Genomic DNA, 18295 nt, shown 5'->3' with positions numbered 1-18295 from the left:
TTACAAGTCTCGAGAACAAAGGTTTAAAACAGTTATATCAGTTTTTTAGTATATATATAATACTGATAAAAGATTGCTTCGAAGATCCAATTGAACATTATAAGTAAATACCCGTGACTTAATTTTCCATTTTTCTCTCTGACTTCTTTCTTTGTTCATTTCCTGTGGCTTCAACAAAGGAAGAAATTAATCAAAAAGACAAAAACTCTTCTACTTTAATTTTTTGGTCCAAGCACGCTCTTGATGCTGGCAGACGGCATCCAGCCACCAGCTAGCAACATGGGAATTATGAGAAGACTACATCCATTATCTCCACCACATACAACCATACAATTGTTTTTTCTCCCTTTCATTGATGACACGTTTTGCCATACCCCTATGACTCAGTCTGCCCCTCCAAGCTCAATCAATGTTCAACCTCCCAAAGAGTCAAAACACACAACTATTAAATAGTAGAGTCAACAAACGTTTTATTGAATTTCTTATTATGTTTCTTTGGACCGGCTGCTGGGAAGTGGAGATATTAGAACTTTCAAGGGAGTCACTGTTTCACCTCTTTTATTAATTTCTACCCCACCTTTCTTTCAGTCATCCTATCACAATTGTCCAAATGGAACTTGTCTTGTATAATTCAGACTAGTAACCGAAAGAATATTGAACATATACAAATATGGAAGAAGTCTATATACAAGTATATATTATACTGTCCAACTGTCCACATGAGAGTGAAAGATATATAGATATAATGGATTGTTTGTAGGTAGCAGGATGTATCTCAAATCTCAAAGCAAATCGACTCCCAATGAAGTCTCAACTACCGCTGGATTTTGATTCGAATAAAAAGATACATATACTGGCACTTAATTAACTCAAAAATCATTTGTGCACTTGCAGTTGTATACTATATGAAAACCAAGGAACTACATTCCTATCACTACATAGTTTGGACAAGGTAGGGAGGAATTGAACCCCGACAAGGGAGTAGTAAGGCCAAGCCTGGATATTGCTTAAACAAATGGATTGCCTGAGTAATGGACACGGTTTAACAATGTTTATTTGGTTGAAACCTCAAGAGGGCAGAAGCAGATATTTCTTAATGCAGAACAATCAGAATGTTTCTTTGCAGCACCAAAATCTTTAGCTGTGATTAATCTTTGGCGAAATTGCTGGTTTGTAACATTAGCTTTTGAAAACAAATGAGAGAAGCTCACATCTATGGTTTAAAGAAAATTCAGTTCATCAGCACGTTCAAGCTCTTAATTTGTTCCATAGTTGCCGCATGGTTCCACAGTCATTAAATCATACGCCAAGCCTTGCACAAATAAGATACAAAGAAATATTAAGCTTTATTGCTAATAACAGAGTAGTTGCAGTAGTTCAATTCATACACAAGGAAAAGCCTGCAAGACTAGGACTTGTGGAAAAAATAAAAAAACAACCACAGAAGGTTGTTATGGCAGATCAGATGAATCCACTGCCCTTGCCACAGCCCCACAACCTGCGGCACCCAAACATAGAACTGCTCAAAGCAACAACTATAAAGACGCGACAAAAGGAAACACAGAAGAACCCCTACAGGAGTTTCAAACACCGGAAGACCTTTGAAAAACAGACGCTTAAAACTAAGATGGACTGATCCAAACAACAGACTTCATAGGACTGAAAACAAAGAAAGCTTAGTCAAGCACTCCCGTAAAGAAATGTATGACAAAAGCTAAAACACTGAGTAGACCACATCCAGCAAAATAGAACCAAATGCTCTGATGATCATGAGTGGAAATCTAAATCCATGACTTGATGACAGAGTTCTCCAGGAACCATGGCTATGAAACTGCCCCCCGGTTAAATGGGGGCTTGATAGTTACAACAGGCTTTCCCATGTCAAGAAAGCCAGCAAAAAACGGATGGATAGGCCATCTGCAAAACAGCCAAAGTCCCCAGGAAAACACCAAGCCGTAGAGCAACCAGCGTGACCACTTTGTCGGACCAAAAAACTGTTCTGAATGTTGCTACCCGTGTGAGCTGACTATATGAGTGTGATATTTCTACCATCTTTATGCCGTAAGTGTAGTTGTTCAGATCTGGCTCAACAGCCTTCTATCCTTAATTAGAAAAGGGTGTCACATCTCCACAAGCTCTCTACAAGCAGCTCAACAGTTCGACTGCTGATTGAATTGCAGTGCTGGAGATTCAACCCCACCAAGGTCTTGCCCAATTTTTTCAGGAAAGGCATGCTTTTGTTTGACACTCCAGAACAACCTGAAAAAGAAAGGACTTGCAAATTGAGTTGCTCAGCATGAGACAAGGCAGCAACACCAGAATCGGTGATCGCACACCTTGATACATCCAGATCGCTGAGAAAAACACAATTGTCTGCAACAGCCACCAAACTTGTATCAGTGATCCTCCTGCAACCATCAAGATTGAGCAACTTGAGGGTTCCACCATGTAGTCTGGTCAAGGCCAACACTACCTCATCAGTCAAATTTAAGCAGCCGCTCAGGTTCACCTTCACAAGTCCTGCCTCACAATTCTCAAGAAGAGGCAGAAGACCTGCATCTGTGATGCCATAGAGCCCACTCAGATCTACATGCTGAAGCTGAGGGCACAGTTTGCCCACCATAGCCAAGCCGGCAGTCCCAAATCCCGGGCAGTTCCTTACAGACAAGGATTTAAGGGAATTGCAAGTGGAGGACAAAGGAGCTCCCAAGGACATATCCTTAATTCCCAAGCACTTTACTAGCATAAGAGATTTTAATCCACAGTTTGAGAGGACACGAATAATCCCAGATTGTGTGACCCTGTTACACTCCTCCAACTGCAGGCACTCAAGAGAACCTGCAGACTTGGCAAAAGCCACCAATCCATCATCAGAAAGAAAGCAACACCTGCGAAGGCACATCTGCTTTAGGTTTGTGCATCCCTTTCCCATGGCTTCAAGACTGACATCTGTTACCCCCCAGCAAGAAGTAATCATCAAAGATGCCAATTTTTGCAAACCCTGAGCATTACCCATGACCCAAAATCCCTTCTCACTCACATTTAGTAGACCACTGAGCATTAGATTTGTCACAGACTTGCCATAGTGCCCAATCACAGCAAGAGAAAAATCTGTGATGTTCAATCCCTGAAGCTTAACCTTTGAAAGGACAGAAGATGCTGATGCCAACAGGCTTGAAACTCCATGATCCCCAACAAGTGGGCAGTCCTTGATAGAGATGGACTGCAGCTTGGGGCACAGCTTTCCGATGGCTTGGAGGCCCTCGTTACCAATCTTTGGGCAAGATTCAATGCTCAAAGAGGTCAAATTTGGGCAGTTCACTGCGATTGCGATCAAACCCTTGTTGGAAACTGAGGGGCACTGGCAAAGGTCAAGCTTCTCCAACAAAAGGCATTCTTTAGCTATCTCTGACAGACCTTCATCCCCAACACAAGGGATGTTCCACAAAGACAGTGCCTTGAGAGAAGGGCACCCACGAGCTATGGCAGATAGCCCGAAATTGGTCACTCCACATGAGGAGCTGCTTCCCCTTATAGAAAGCTTTCCAAGCCCGCCATGACCACTTGTTCCAACAGCCACTGCAGCAAGTCTCATGTCAGTTGCTTTCTTCCCTTCCAAGCACCTAGTAAGATACCCATCATCTTCATCAGATGAGATCATCTCAACATCCTCAGAAACCAAATCAGTATTCTCCTTGACCACCTTTGATGACTCATATTCACTCTTACGAATACTGGTCAGAAGCATAAGCCAATGCTTTGAGACGCAAGCACAGGAGCTCCTTTCTCTGCCCCCAGGAAGACGTTTGAAGATCTCAAAAAGGCATTCCTCAGGAAGAACATCAATTGATGGTTGCTTATTCTGCTCAAACTCAGTTTCTCCGAAGAGAAATGGGGCACTAATACGAGCTCTTTTACGAGGAGGGCAGTACACATCCACTTGGGAACTGATTGAACACAATCTACCCAAGTCTGTGGAATTTGTATAAAATGAACCCCCAGAATAGAAATCATCATCACCTGAAATTCCAATAAACAAAATCTGCAATAAGCTAAAACTACCCAAAGAATATTTCCAAAAAGAGCTAGCAGAAAATAGACATATTCACACAACAATTTTTTTCCTTCCCAGAACAATTATACAAAGTTTAAAAATCATTTGGAAAAAGCTTCCAACTTTGATGTAAAATTTCAAGGATCCAATCCTTACAACACAAATTTCATACAAGTAATATCTCCCAAATTCTTTTCCTTTATTTAAGAAAAGAAAAGAAATCTAAGCCTAACTAAAACAAACAGAACCATGACTTAAAATCAAATTCTCACTTGGGGGCCTTATAAGATCAAGCATAAAAACCCAACAAGAGAAATCTATCACATATCCTAATCAAGATAGACTATTCTAACAAGTGATCTTCATATGAATTTCAAACAATATCAATCTAAGAATTGTAAACAGATCTATAAATTCAACGCCAACCCACACCCACTAAAAAAAAAAAACAGAAAAGAAAAAAGAGCTTACCACCGTAATTAACAAGAGCAGGCATGGTTGAATCTCAAAGAAGAAACCTTTCTGAGAAGCCTCCAACCCCAAAACGCAAAATCCAACAGCACAAAACGCTAGAAAAAGGCAGACCAAGTATAACCCTTGAAAACTTGAATGCATCAGAACTTGTTTAGAAGAAAGAATTCTGAAACCCCACTACGTAGGGCAAAAAAAAGATTGCAAAAAAGAAGAGGGAAAAAAAAAGAAGAGAGTTAATTGTGTTAGCTGAAACAGAACATACGGGTTCTATTTATTTGGTTGGAGAAAAGAAAAAATAAACATGTCGAGTCGTGTTGAGAATTTTCCATTTTATTTTATTATTTTAATTTTTATCTTTTGTTGCAGATACATTAACTGACAACATCTGCTACATGCAATGTATCTTTCCTTAGAACCTGTTTTTCTTTTCTCTCTCTTTCTTAAGTCCAACCAAACACCCGGCAACTGGCTACTACCCATTTCATATCTTCACATTTCTTTAAATTTTTCAACTTTACTTGCCTTTGAAATAAAGAAATTCCTAATGGTGGTTTAGGTTAACATTCAATTGAATTCTGGGCGGTGTGTAAGTTATTATTTTGGGGATTCTGCATGCAATATTCTACTAGTCGTTTCCTTTTTGGTTCATTGAATTAAAGATCGATTTAGTCTAATTTAGTCTATAATATTATCTGTGGTCTATATTTGAAATTGAAATCAGTCTTGTGATTATGATAATGCACGTTAACATTTTTCATGATTGCTCTCGACTACATAACATAATTACATCATCATTACTCTTATTTATTAGTTGGATTAATGGAAATATTTATTGAGCAAAGTGTTATCTTAAATTTTCTTAGTTTGTTAAATGAGTAGGGAAATGGGTTTGTACCCAAAGAAAAAACAAGGTGGGGCAAATGACAGTTTGATGGTTAATGAACAAGTTGGACAAGTGTGTGCCTTTACTATATTGGTTAATTGTATTTAGTCTCAAAGGCCATGCATTCTCCAAGGTTTCCAACTAAGGTGGCTTGGGAATTTGGAAATCCAGCTGCATCCTCCTTTTCTTTTTTTTTTAAGGCTTTATTATCTGTTGATGAAAAACCAATTTGATATTTAAAAAACAAGGGGTTGAAAGGGTTGCCCTGTCCCATTGGATTAGCATATCACAAGCAAGAAAAAGCTAATGATACTTTATCAAGGAGAGATGATTTAGCAATTGGCTTAGGATGTTTGGACTGTGGATTAGCTTTTGGTATAAGAATAAACTAGGGGTGCTGTGGGGAGATTAAGGTCTCTTTTTCATTTTTTGGGCACTAATCAAGGCCAATTAAGGAGAATTAGAGAACTTAGAATTGGCAACTTGAATTAATTAAAAAGGTATTGTCAATGGCTTCGGTCAACTTGTACCTTGAAATTTCATTCGTAAATCCGTAACCTTTGTAAATAAGAAAGTACTTAAGGAAATAAAAAGGAAAAAAGAGAGTTTGTTTCATTGTTAGTGCAAACGAAAAAGAAGTTATGTCTGTCAAGTAATTCATGATTTTAGATTACTGGAATTACTTTTGGAATGCACTCAAGAATAGACCCCCAAAAAAAAAAGGGAAAGTAGTTACTGTTTGATAGCTTTTATATGAACCATTAGATTTTTGACACGTAACAAAACTTAGGGATTATTGTCTGTCTAATCACTTTTTCTTGGGCGATAAAAGCAGCACCACATGACCCATAATTAAAGCAACTTCTTTCATATAATTTTTGCAATGGGATTTAGAAATTTGGGAACAGCTCACCAATAATTGATCAAGCATAGCTTAAACTAGTCATTCCGTTGATTAATTTGTCATCGATAAGAGCAGGTTAACGACTAATTTGAATTTACAGGACTGATGCTTTGATTTCTATTCCATATCTTTACACTTCACTTTCATTGATTTATAAGCCATCCCGGTTGAATTATTAAGAGAAGAGAAGAAAAGGAAGGAGTGAAAGTGAGAAAAATTGAAATATACTTCTTTAATAATTACAAATAATTTATGTTAATCCAGATTTGAAATCTCAAAAAGTAATTATTATTTTATATAACAACAATTAAATTTAAATATGTCATGTATTGATATAACTATAAATAATAAAATTATGTAATTTCAAACCTTGTATGTATTTAAATTCGTTTGTAAAATTTTAAACTTTACATTCATGTACAAGATAATAATATTATCTTTCTTTTTCTTTTTTTTTTTTAATCATTGATGCTTTCAAATAATTTTGATTTCCTCTCTATAATTTCACACGTTCACCTATAGAGTGCACTGAATTTTGCCTCGTATATATAAGAACCATTAAAAGGATTAGTATCAACTGGTTAATTAAGTTTGATTATACCAATAATGAATTCAGCTTGGCAATTAAATTTCTTTTCTCCAAATTAAAACGAGAGTTAACCCAAGAATTGGAACAGAGTCACCAGCAAGTTGAACTTTGGACGAAGCTGCCTCAAAATTGCACAACAGCGGTCAAAGGAGGCCGACCTTTGAGGTCATTCAGCAACAGTCAAAATTGTTGTATCTCACCAAAAGAAAGAAAATAATACAAAAAAGGAAGAAGAGAGAGTCATCGGTGTTGGGTTGACCTGGGGCAAAACAAATTTAGAAAAAAAAGAAAAGAGATTTAGAATTGGCAAAAACAAAATTAAATAGTAAACGGTGAAAGAGGGGCCCCAGAGGCAAATGCATTGAGCCTTTTTTTGGGTCTTTGTTTTAAACAAAGGAAAATGATGTGCAATGAATTTGATTAATGTGAATTCATGTAGGTCCAATGAATGGCTGGAAACGAAGATGAGATTTGACAAAATGGGTCTTCGTTTTCTTTAAAAGAGAGTGGGTTAGAATCATTGAATTGAAGGCTCTGGACATGTGAAATTTCGGCTTCCTTTCATATTTCTTGTTTTTATTTATACTACTAATCTTTTTTTATATCACAAGATAGACTTCGTCAATTTGAAAACTTTTTTATCTGCTCAGTATACCTCGTTTTTTCTCTGCAGAAATGGATAAACACTGCATTTATTATTTTTGATTGGGTTACACCTTTTTTTTTTGTATTTTTTTAATTAGAAAAAAAAATCAAATTTTATTTTTTAAAATAAGAGATTATGCATTAATCAATGAATTAAATATTTAAATATTTTTTTGTACTTTTCACAAAAAATCATGAAAAAAATATTGTTCTTGTATATATATATATATATATATGTCTATGTTTGGCCAAAAAAAGTAGAAACTGGATTGGAAAAAGTGAACTGTTGGAGATATTTTGTTGAGCAAAAAGAGTACGCTCCACTTGAAGAGAGGCATATTTATAAAGACGCTTTAATTGGCAACTGCATTTTCTTTATTGGCAACGTAGCAAATTTGCATCAATTGTCAGTCGCTGTAACCCTATTCATCAACTTGCCTCCTTTTCTAACCCTTCTGCCTTACCATATGTTTGAGAAATATCATTGTTGAATTAAAAGAAATTCAAAGATACATGGATCTGCTAATTTTCTCATTAAATTAACTTCGTCTATTATGCAACATCAGGTATATGTTTAACTGATTTCAAACACCGTGGGATAGACCAAACAAAAAGCCTACAAACAAGATTCAAGTCACTCGATATTTCTTTCAAGTGATAGCATTGTTTGTTTAGCTGGCAACGTACAATTCTCAGAGTGGTCCATCCTTGCTAAAAGTCGTTCCTTATAAGTTTAGATGTATGCATGTATTTTGATAGAATTTTGTGGTCCAAACTGCAATTCATAGTCTTAGTGTACTAAATTCAATGACACCAACTTCATAAAATCTTTTTGCATTTATATGTTGATAGTGACACGTGGTCATCTGTATTATTTTGCTCAATCAGATTTTAGTGGCTCCTCATGATCACAACGGATATGGCTTTAGGTGAAAGAAAATTATGCTGATGTCCATAAGCAGGGTTATGGTCCCCTTTCCCCCCCAGATAGCTTTGCGCTCTGCCAAATCTTCTCTTTTTCAGAGTTTTATAGATCCTTCTTTGACATGGCAATAAGATACAAAATTTCAGTTTGGGCTCTAGAATCTTGATCAGTTCAAATTTGAGAAATCAACTTCAAAAGCTAGAAAGAGAAAGATGCATGAATGGGATTTTTCTGGTGTCTAATTGCCTTGGAAGTAATGCAAAAATGCATTGAATTCATGAGTTGGCATATGGGATTATATGTTGGTCCCATAACTTGGCATGGACTGAAATTAAAAGGGGAAAGAAAATTGAAAATGTGACTCAGGAACAAGGGTGAGACATTTATATTGTAAAAGGGAAAACAAGGCTGAATCATTCAATCTCTCTTCAATTTGCACACCCTCTCTTCTTCTGTTGCCATCTCCCAACTCTCTAAGACTTGGTAAATATGGCAATCAGCAAGATAAAGCTTCCAATATTTCAACACACTATCAATTTCTTGGAAATGAGAAACATTCAAAAAAATATCACATTTTGACAGTGAAATATATATTGCAACAAGGCTTTCAACTTGCACTGCAAGAGCAACATTCATAGTCATCATCATTGTTCCACTATTTTACCATATATATACCCTGCAACTACTTCAAAAACATAGCTATTATTGGAATCTATATGAATTTGGAGCTATGACATTGGGCTTTGAATGTGAATCTTATAATGTGAGAGGTGAAATTTATGCGATGAGAGAGAAATATAATTACTTCTTATTATATAATGTATATTAAAAAATATTAATCGTCTAAATTAGTAGTTATTATTATTATAACATTTATTCTGATGAGATCCATATTTAATACATGTATTATTTTTGATGCAATCCCCGTGTGATGGTCCATTGAAATCTTTCTCATCAGCTTTCTGTTGTTCATATGCTGCTTATGGGATCATGTTGACTTGTCCCGATGCCTGCTTCTAGACATTGGTCCCTCCCTGTAGGAATAATGTGATCAGCTTGAACTACTGTAATAATAAAATAAATGAATACATCATCTTCGCTTTCTAATTGCCAGTGCCACCCATCTTGTTGTTTCAGAAAGAGTTAATGATTTTATTTTGACAGCATAGCAAGTGGCTGTCAGTCATTGCTTTTATCCGTAATACTATCTAAATGTCAGAGCCAATCATGCCAGTTCATTTCATCCCCAAAGTGAGATAATCAAAAATATTTTCAGTGGATCAATGGTGTATACCATAGCCCGCGGAGATGATTCAAGGAATATATAACTAATCATTTCCATTGAGGATTTTCAGTCTAGTTGTGCAACATGCTATTTTATACACATCAAGTAGTGCATGTACATCCAAAATGTACGAGTTATTTTAACCGATATATACTAGAGGCTTAGGCACTTGAGAAAGATTCCTTCAAGAAAAAGTAATGATGGAAGAACACGCAATTTTTGAAAAAGAAATTGGGAGGAAAGAAGACGACTGTCCTGGTACTAGGAATTAAGCCAAATCCATCTGATTTTCTATGGAGTAGGGGCGTCAGTTAGTTGCCGAGTGGGAAGAATATAAATGAAGTATTATCTTGATTGGCTTCGAGGAAGATGGGATCCCTAAAGTTTAGAAGTTTAAATTTGTAGACATTAACAATTTTATTCCTTACTTTTACTTTTAGCTTTTGTTTTTTTTAAATGTTGCTTCTTCTTTCCAATTAATTTATAACCTTTCCCTTTCATTACCAAACCCAATAAAAACATTGCATTTGCAATTAAGTAATGCTTAATGGTAAAGCAGACACGGTGTTTACCTTCTTCTTTTTTTGGGTTGGGTAGAAAGGCATGTATCTGTGTTGACATGCACACAATATTAAGTGTTACAAATAAATTAATTGATGTTCAACTAATTAGGTATAGGGCTCTAAGTAATCGTATCCCAATTTCCAACCAAATATCCTAAGCATGTGACATGGGAGAGACAAGGCATGGGTTCGGTCAAATGAATCTGTTGAAGACACACATATTCATGCAATCCCAATATCCTTTGAGACGTAAAAATATTGTTGTTTTAGTTTATTTTATTTTGAACGTGTTGTTTTGAATCAATATTTGGGGTTTTGAAATGTTCACTGTATGCAGGAATGTCTAATGTGCATGAATATATCCAGTATTATCTTGTGCAAGAAGATCATGCAAAAGGATTTCCCTCATGGAGGGCTTGATTTTTTCAAAGATAATCTTTGTCCTCCAAATATTTTTCCCAAATCCTCTTCCGTCACTTGTGGCATAAGCTTGATGTATCCTGCTCGGGTCACATTCAACATTTATGAGATCTACACTATAGGCTGGCTGATTAGTAGTTACACCCCTTCTTTCACGAAATCGTGGCCTCCCAAAAATTTTTAAGACTTGACTTCTCTGCCTATGAACACTTAATTTTAGAGTAAATTACACCTCAACTTCTAGTGATTTCAATTTTTTTTTTCACACGGCACCATGTGATTTTTTTTTTCAATTAATATTCTATGAATATTTTTTTTTTTTGTAATTAACACATTTTGGGCAACTTCTTATTCCACAAAGATTATTGTTGATTTGTCTTAATAAAATTACAAAATTACTTTTAAGTGTAAACATATAGATTAATTTTGAATTAAGATATTTCAGTAATTTTAACAAGAAAAATTAACAATATGATTTTTTGTGAGAATAGAAGTTATTTAGATGGTGCTAATTGGACAAAAGATATCCACATGGTTTTGATTGAAAATATATATAAAAAAAATCACAATGTATTATGTAAGAAAAGTTGAAATCTCAAAAAATATAGGTGAAGTTTATCATTAATATTATATTACAAATACATCAACAATAGAGTTTTTAAATTGCACAAGTAAAAGTTAGGTGCTTGTCATATATCTATTTAACAATGAATTTATTTATTAATTTTTATAAATATATCATAATGAAATATGCATTAACCTCTAACAACTCTATCACCACCTATAAAACATTTCTTAATGAAAATCATTCAATGAAATTAAAATTTTTATTTACAAATAAGATAAAATTTAAAAATTTTATAATAAAAAATATTTCTAATGAAAATCATCTAATGCAACTACAATTTTTATTTATAGACAAGATAAATCTTATTAAGATAAATAATAAAAATATTTTAAATGGTGATTTTTATAAATATATTGTAGAAATATACAATTTGATCATATTCGTTAATAAAAAAATTTGCTAAAGAACTTTTGAAATGACGAATCATTCATTATATTTTAAAATGGCCATTTTATATAATTTTTTATTATGAATATTCATAAATTTTATTTAATTTGTAAATAAAAATTTTAATTACATTGAATGACTTTCATTAAAAAGTATATTTCCTTAATTCATCCAATTTATAAATAAAAAATTAATTATAGCGAATAACTTTCACTTAAAAATATTTTTTTTATCATAAACATTACTAAGATTATTCCAGACTTTCATAAATTAAAAAAATTGTATTCTTAATATTAATAATATTGAATAATTGATGTGCAATGTAGGTAAGAATAAATGCTAGTGTAGTCGTGGAAAAATGTTGATGTCATGACTCATGAGAGGGAAAACGATGACAACAATGGTGGTAGAGGGGAAAGCAAAATGAAGTGCTTCTAAACTTAGAGAAAGAACCCTTTTGTGGTGATGAGGATTTGAGAGCTTGCTGTCCTTGGCAAGTACTGCGGAAAGTTGGGTACCAGGTCATTGTTCTTCTGATGTTTACCTTTTGTGTTCATGCACCTCTAAAGTTGGAATTTTTGAAAATTCCTCCCTTGTGTTTCAACCACATCTATATATTCTTATCTATCTTTGTTTATTTATATTATATATATAATAAATCCTAAAAATCAATGCTAATACAGATTTATAAGCATGGTGGCAGTCGTACAATGTATGTAACTCTTTTTGTCATGTTGTTTAAGCGAATAAAAAGAAAGCGGCAGGTATAAACAAATGAATGAATGCATAAACATATCCAAATGAGCCAAAAGCGTATCATTCCTTTGGAAGAAAGGATAGATGAGGAGAAGAGAAAACAATGAACGATGACTGTTGTTGTGAGTGTCGTGATGAATTCTCAGGATTCAGATGTCATTTCCTTGTATGCGTGCATTTGCGGTTTTGATAAATTGTGGTCACAATCAAATGTGAATTCTATATGATGAACAACTCAAGATTCATTAGGTGAAGCTGTACCTTTTGGAATCGTGAATGGTAGTAATATTCTAAGTTGTAAGAAGATGGCAGGCGTTGCCATCTGACTCGTAGGTAGACACGCGTGATGGTGTGCTGAAATGCTTATATCCATCGTCAGCCGGGTGAATGATTCGGCAACAGCACCGCCTCATCTTTTGCTTTACGGAACAGAATTGGAACATCGTGTTATTAAAGACGCTTCTGTAGCGAGCTTTGTACTCGGAGCCACAGGCCAAACTAGTCTTTCTTTTCTTTTTGTCTACTTAATCAAATACAAAACCAATCCAACTACTATCTCTTCGTGTTGGCCCTGAGTGAGTTCAACTTCCCTACGTTAAAACAAGACGCATCTGAGATCTTCTAACTCGACAATTGTAGATTGTTTTGTTTTCTTACCAAAACATGCTTGCGTATCATTTTTCAGCTCTGTTTTCTATATTGGTGAATTGAGATTGTTACAGGTTCTTCACACAATTTTCACCAGATTTAATGAATCCATAACCCCGTTTTAGACATTGTTACGTTACGTTTACTTTTCCCTGCATATGGATATGCCAAACATTTGCTTCTCTATTCACTTCAAATCGTAATGCAAGAGGTTCAACAAAGCTTTAACATGGCAAGGAAGAAGAAAATGAAAAACTGGGAGAGGAAAAAGATTGAAAGGAGAGAAGAGAATCGTGTGGGATGTGGATTTTAAAATTATACAAACGAAAAAGATACTGTATCTTGTTCCTTTTGTTTTCTCCCTTTCCCCACAGCTATATACAACTTCTCTTAAATGTTCAAAACTACAAAGATGAACAATTGTTAACATGTGAAAAAACAAAACGTTTTTTTTTCTCTGATATTAACTCCAATCATACAATCCCTCCTGCTCCCATACTTCCACCAGAAAATCAATCATTTCCTGCCAATTAAGTCACAAACTCACAATTAGGAGACAGCAAAAGCAAATATGAATGCAGGGTAAAAGAAACCAACATGCAAAGTTAACTTACAGAAAGAGGAATGGGCCGGGGAAATGGATTCCTGGTCCCAAGTAAACTTTCATATGTTGCATTCAAACTGTAACAATGTGTAAAATTAGGGGAAATTAAGCATAAGTAGGAATGAATACAAACTACTACAAAATTACTTTTCATTTTCAATAAGGCCTTGCGCCAGCTTCTTTAAGGTTTCTTCTTACCTCAACACATTTACTCTTTACCTTATGTGTTCATTGCATAAAACTTTACTGCTCTTAGTGTGCTATGCCTATATACCCATCACCAAGTTCATCATGCAAAAAGCTTTTGCCCACACAGCTATAATTTTTCAACTACAATCTGGAATGGAATGGAGGAACGTAGTCATAAAGAAGCTGTCATGTCCAACATAAGTTGGGCTAGCCTCTCTCAGTTTCCGTTCTTTAGAATGCCCATAAACAATCAAGCTTGCTTTAGGTACTCTGAAGAAGTAAAACTTAATAACACCTAAATTGCCCAATGGACACGATTTACCCAGTGGAGGCTGAGGAAGTGATTGATTAAAATGAAAAGGATGAAGGAAAATCTGAATGGTTGGACGATTAGACATGTCATGCATGAAGCAAATGAAAGAGTAGATAATCTGGCAAAGGGGTGTGGCTTCAGTCTGATATTCTACATCTTTTCTAGTAAGTCAGTTGTTGCTTATTTCTGTTTCTAATTAATGCTGGAAATGAACTTGTTGATGTTTTGCTGAGCTATGGGACGTGGAGGTCTCTGCTGAGGGGATCACTAGGTGTAAAGTTTGCTTTGTGTTTGAGTCTTTTATTCACTGAAAATTGGGTTCAGGGGATGTTTGAATGGCCCTCAGATAGACTTGGTTCTGCTGGTTGATGCCCCAAGGAATTGTATCGTTTAGTGGGCAATCCTCTTTTGATTTTTGTTCTAAAGATAGGTAGTAAATTTTGCGCATTCGAATGAGGGCAGTCTTATGACGGAACATTGGAAAAATACACTAGCATCTATTGGGGGTACATCTTCCAATATTTTCTGATTTCTTAATGTGTTTTGTTGAAATTTCCCTGGAAAAGAATGCTTTATTCCTAATTATCAATGAAAGTTCATGAATGCTTTTCAAAAAAAAAAGTTCACCTAGATTCAGTGTACTTTCATCTTTCAACAAATGGCCCAGCATACAATGCCAGTCGGAGCATAGGATTGCCGGTTGATTACAAGGGACAATGATACAAGCTAGCAAGACTTGATTATTATTTGATTACCAATTTTTTTTCTCACTGAATGTCACTCAAATTGAGACAAAAAAATTTGTGTTGGTAAAGGAAACTGTCTAATAAATTGGCAACTACTTAGCAGATGGATAGCACTGCACTCCATAAATTTCCTCGATGACTGCTTACAAAGTTGAAAGACAAAGTGTCAAAATAATGAGTGACGCACCTTAATCCGGTCTCCCTACTTTGTTGAGTATGATTCCTAGGCCTGCTACTTCCAATCCACTGAAGTCTGCTCTGGTTCCAGACAATTAAACCTGCAATTAACAAAACATATAATTGCCTAATTTAATTTAAGAATCTTAAAATTTACAATAATATCATGACTAAAATTTCAATTATCCATTGTTTCTTATATTTTGTGGACATGACAGAGAATATAATAAAATAAAACTTGCCCTGATTTACAAAATCAGACTGGTTGGCTATGCCACCAGTGCTACTGCATTGACTTAGAGTTGGATTTGATGTGCTGATCGACGACAAGCTTCTTTGGGATTGAATAGCACTGTTTTCCAAATCATACGTGCTGGTGCTCCAAAAATCATCTGAAATGCTGGGCTTCCTCACTATACGCCCTTGAATTCTCAATCCTTTTGATGGTTCATCCACAGCAATAATCGGTGTAGCTTTAGTGCAGCATCCAAAACAACCACTGCTCTGTTTAAAACCAAGTTAAACCATACAAATTGATATAAAACATCTACCAAGAAGCTATGGCAGAACTTAGCCCATCGCAAAAGATTTTAATGGTTTCAACGAAACAATTCAGTGAAAAGCTACATGTTCCCCTCTTTGTTTCATCTTTCAGGAATAGGAGTATATCACTGAAATTCAGTAGCTACACAGCCCAGAATGCATCAACAATGTCACCATAGGACCACTCTACCTTCGAGGAAACATTCCGGAAAGGACATCCTGAAGCAATTTGCCAACTATATCTCCAAGAAGAATGATATCATAGTTGGAAAGACAACAAATGAATAAAACTACTTCCATTGGACAGCTTGAGCAGCAAGACTAGTAGTTTTCATAAAGACATAGTATTAAATTGGTTTTCCTAGCTGCTAAAAAAGGAAACTTTGCCACAGACACAAAGTGCACTACATAACGATTTTCTTTCATGTCCAATTATACAAAAGTAAGGGGGCACGGCATAAAACAAATACTTAGCTTAATTCACATGGTACCTTATTAGTAATTATTATATGCTTATTTTTCTGAAAACATGTCATGAAGGAACTATAAGGAGTTAAAAGATAATTTGGCATGAAAAAATATGGGACACCAAGGGTTATATTCTGCCTGATGATTTCTTAGTCATTCTTTTATGAGGAGAGTGAAAGAGGCATAGAGTTGACAACAGATTATTTTGCAATTTTGTGACTAAGCAACACTATGTTCAAGAGGTTCATATTCCACTTGCATAGATCTTTTCCCTTTCAATCTAGGCGGACTAGAATCCTTTCCCAACTGTTTATAAAACTGGTCCCTTGGTAAAGGTATGAAGCTAAATCGCCATGCATGGCAGTTTGAAAAGACCATGTAGTGCAGCAACTGCACTTTATTTCAGCAGGGGTACTTTCTCAAGGTAGCCCTTGAGAAATAGGAAATTGATTTGATAGAACATGAATTTTCCCACCTATAGAAGATTTTCATTTGGCCAGAGAGATTAAGGCCCTTTCAAGGATTCCTAGACTGACTAAGTAGAGGCAGCTTTCTCTTGAAGAGGAAAGCTATGACTAGCTTCAATAATAGGCAACTCAACCTGTAGGGCTTATGTCTATTTTCTACGTTTTTCCTCTAAAAGTCTCTCTAGTCTTACCATCTTCTTACGGTACTAAAGCTCCATCCTTAAAAATATGATAACAGTGAAACCAAGAAAACTATACGAGCATATTCAGTTTCACACAAAAACCCTTGTTCTCCACCACATCTGAGACTCATATGTCTGTTGACTCATGATTTTGTTCTATTTAATCAAACAGTTGTACAGTTGCAACGAGTTGTGCATAAACAGCTATGTAATTGTATGTAATTCCTATGTGATGATGGTTGCGCCCAAACAAGAGGATTCCAATACAGGAAAAATTTTAGTAGTTGCTTACGTATGTTTAAGAATTTGCTACTACTAAGTCATCAATGTTTTTTGCTTGAAGCTTTTCCTCAAAAAACTGGGTTTTGCCCAAATAAAGACCCTCCGTTTAACCATGTTCATAACCCTAATAAACTCGTATTCTATCAAATTGCTAACGGTGAGTAAAAAGCTGGTGCTAAAACGATAAAATTACTACTTTACTATAATCAGCAAACAAATACAAGTACCTTTTTTGATAAGCAATTATATACTAGTTGAAAATATAAGTCTCACTTGTATTAATAAAGGAGGAAAAACATTCCATCTGCGTATTCTTAATCCGTATGAAAAAGGGCAGGGGGAAGGGGAATGGGGGTTCAACAGTCAAACAAGTCAACTCTATCTTTCCTTAAACCGCGCTTTTAGTTTTACAGTCAAAGAACAGCCAAAAACACATCCAAAAAAATTATCGAAAAAGAAAGAAACAATCAAATCATTAAGAAAAAGGAATCAAATACTTACCCCATGCAAGCGAGAAGGTCACTGATCCAAGTACTAATCAAACTATTAAAAGTCACCATGTTCTTGTTTTTTTTTTTTCCGGCGAGACTATCGAACAACACCAATCATCATCACAAGCACCACCACCAACACAATCTAAATCAAATTTCAAAATCCAACTAAATAAGAAGAAGAAAGAGAGCAAAGGAATCAGAAAATGAATTATTGGCTACTCGGAAGTGTGCCCCTTTTTTTAATATTTAATATTGGGGATAGTGGTGGGGGTAGTTTTATAGTAGGGGGTGGCGGTTGTTGCTGCCACTTGCTTGGGCAGTTAAAGAAGAAAGAGACCAGTGAAAAGCTGAGAAAGTAAAATATGCTTGCTGCCTGAGTGGGGGAACTGTGTGTGTGTGTGTGTTTTTTTTAACTAATAAAGAGGAGTATAAGGGGATTGGAATGCACGCGCCTTGGGTTTTGCCAAATGAAGGAAAAAAAAGGATGCATCCAAAGTAAAGGTCAATTATGGCTTTTCCTTTCGTTATCTTGTTTTGGTGTTTTTTTTTTTATTATTATTTAATTAATTAATTCGTGAAATGATGTTTCTGTCTTTCACAAAAGCTGCGTTGTAAAACTTATGGAAGAGAATATATATATATATATATATATATGTATATAAATATATA

General features: G+C 35.2%; 2 protein-coding genes across 2 annotated transcripts; both read right to left on the bottom strand.

Moving 5' to 3' along the window:
* On the bottom strand, positions 1328-4829 carry LOC18588771 (EIN3-binding F-box protein 1). Its single transcript, XM_018127302.1, has 2 exons — positions 4526-4829; positions 1328-4020 (listed from the first exon to the last, which is right to left on the bottom strand). Exons 1-2 carry the CDS (start codon positions 4548-4550, stop codon positions 2108-2110), a joined length of 1938 nt encoding a protein of 645 aa, XP_017982791.1. The 5' UTR covers positions 4551-4829; the 3' UTR covers positions 1328-2107.
* On the bottom strand, positions 13410-17995 carry LOC18588769. Its single transcript, XM_007013401.2, has 5 exons — positions 17634-17995; positions 15433-15689; positions 15201-15291; positions 13776-13842; positions 13410-13684 (listed from the first exon to the last, which is right to left on the bottom strand). Exons 1-5 carry the CDS (start codon positions 17690-17692, stop codon positions 13625-13627), a joined length of 534 nt encoding a protein of 177 aa, XP_007013463.1. The 5' UTR covers positions 17693-17995; the 3' UTR covers positions 13410-13624.

This window comes from Theobroma cacao, chromosome 9 (genome assembly GCF_000208745.1).
Source record: "Theobroma cacao cultivar B97-61/B2 chromosome 9, Criollo_cocoa_genome_V2, whole genome shotgun sequence".
NCBI classification, from domain to species: domain Eukaryota; kingdom Viridiplantae; phylum Streptophyta; class Magnoliopsida; order Malvales; family Malvaceae; genus Theobroma; species Theobroma cacao.
The sequence above is the reverse complement of the archived record's forward strand: the minus strand, read 5'-3'. Positions and strand labels throughout refer to the sequence as shown.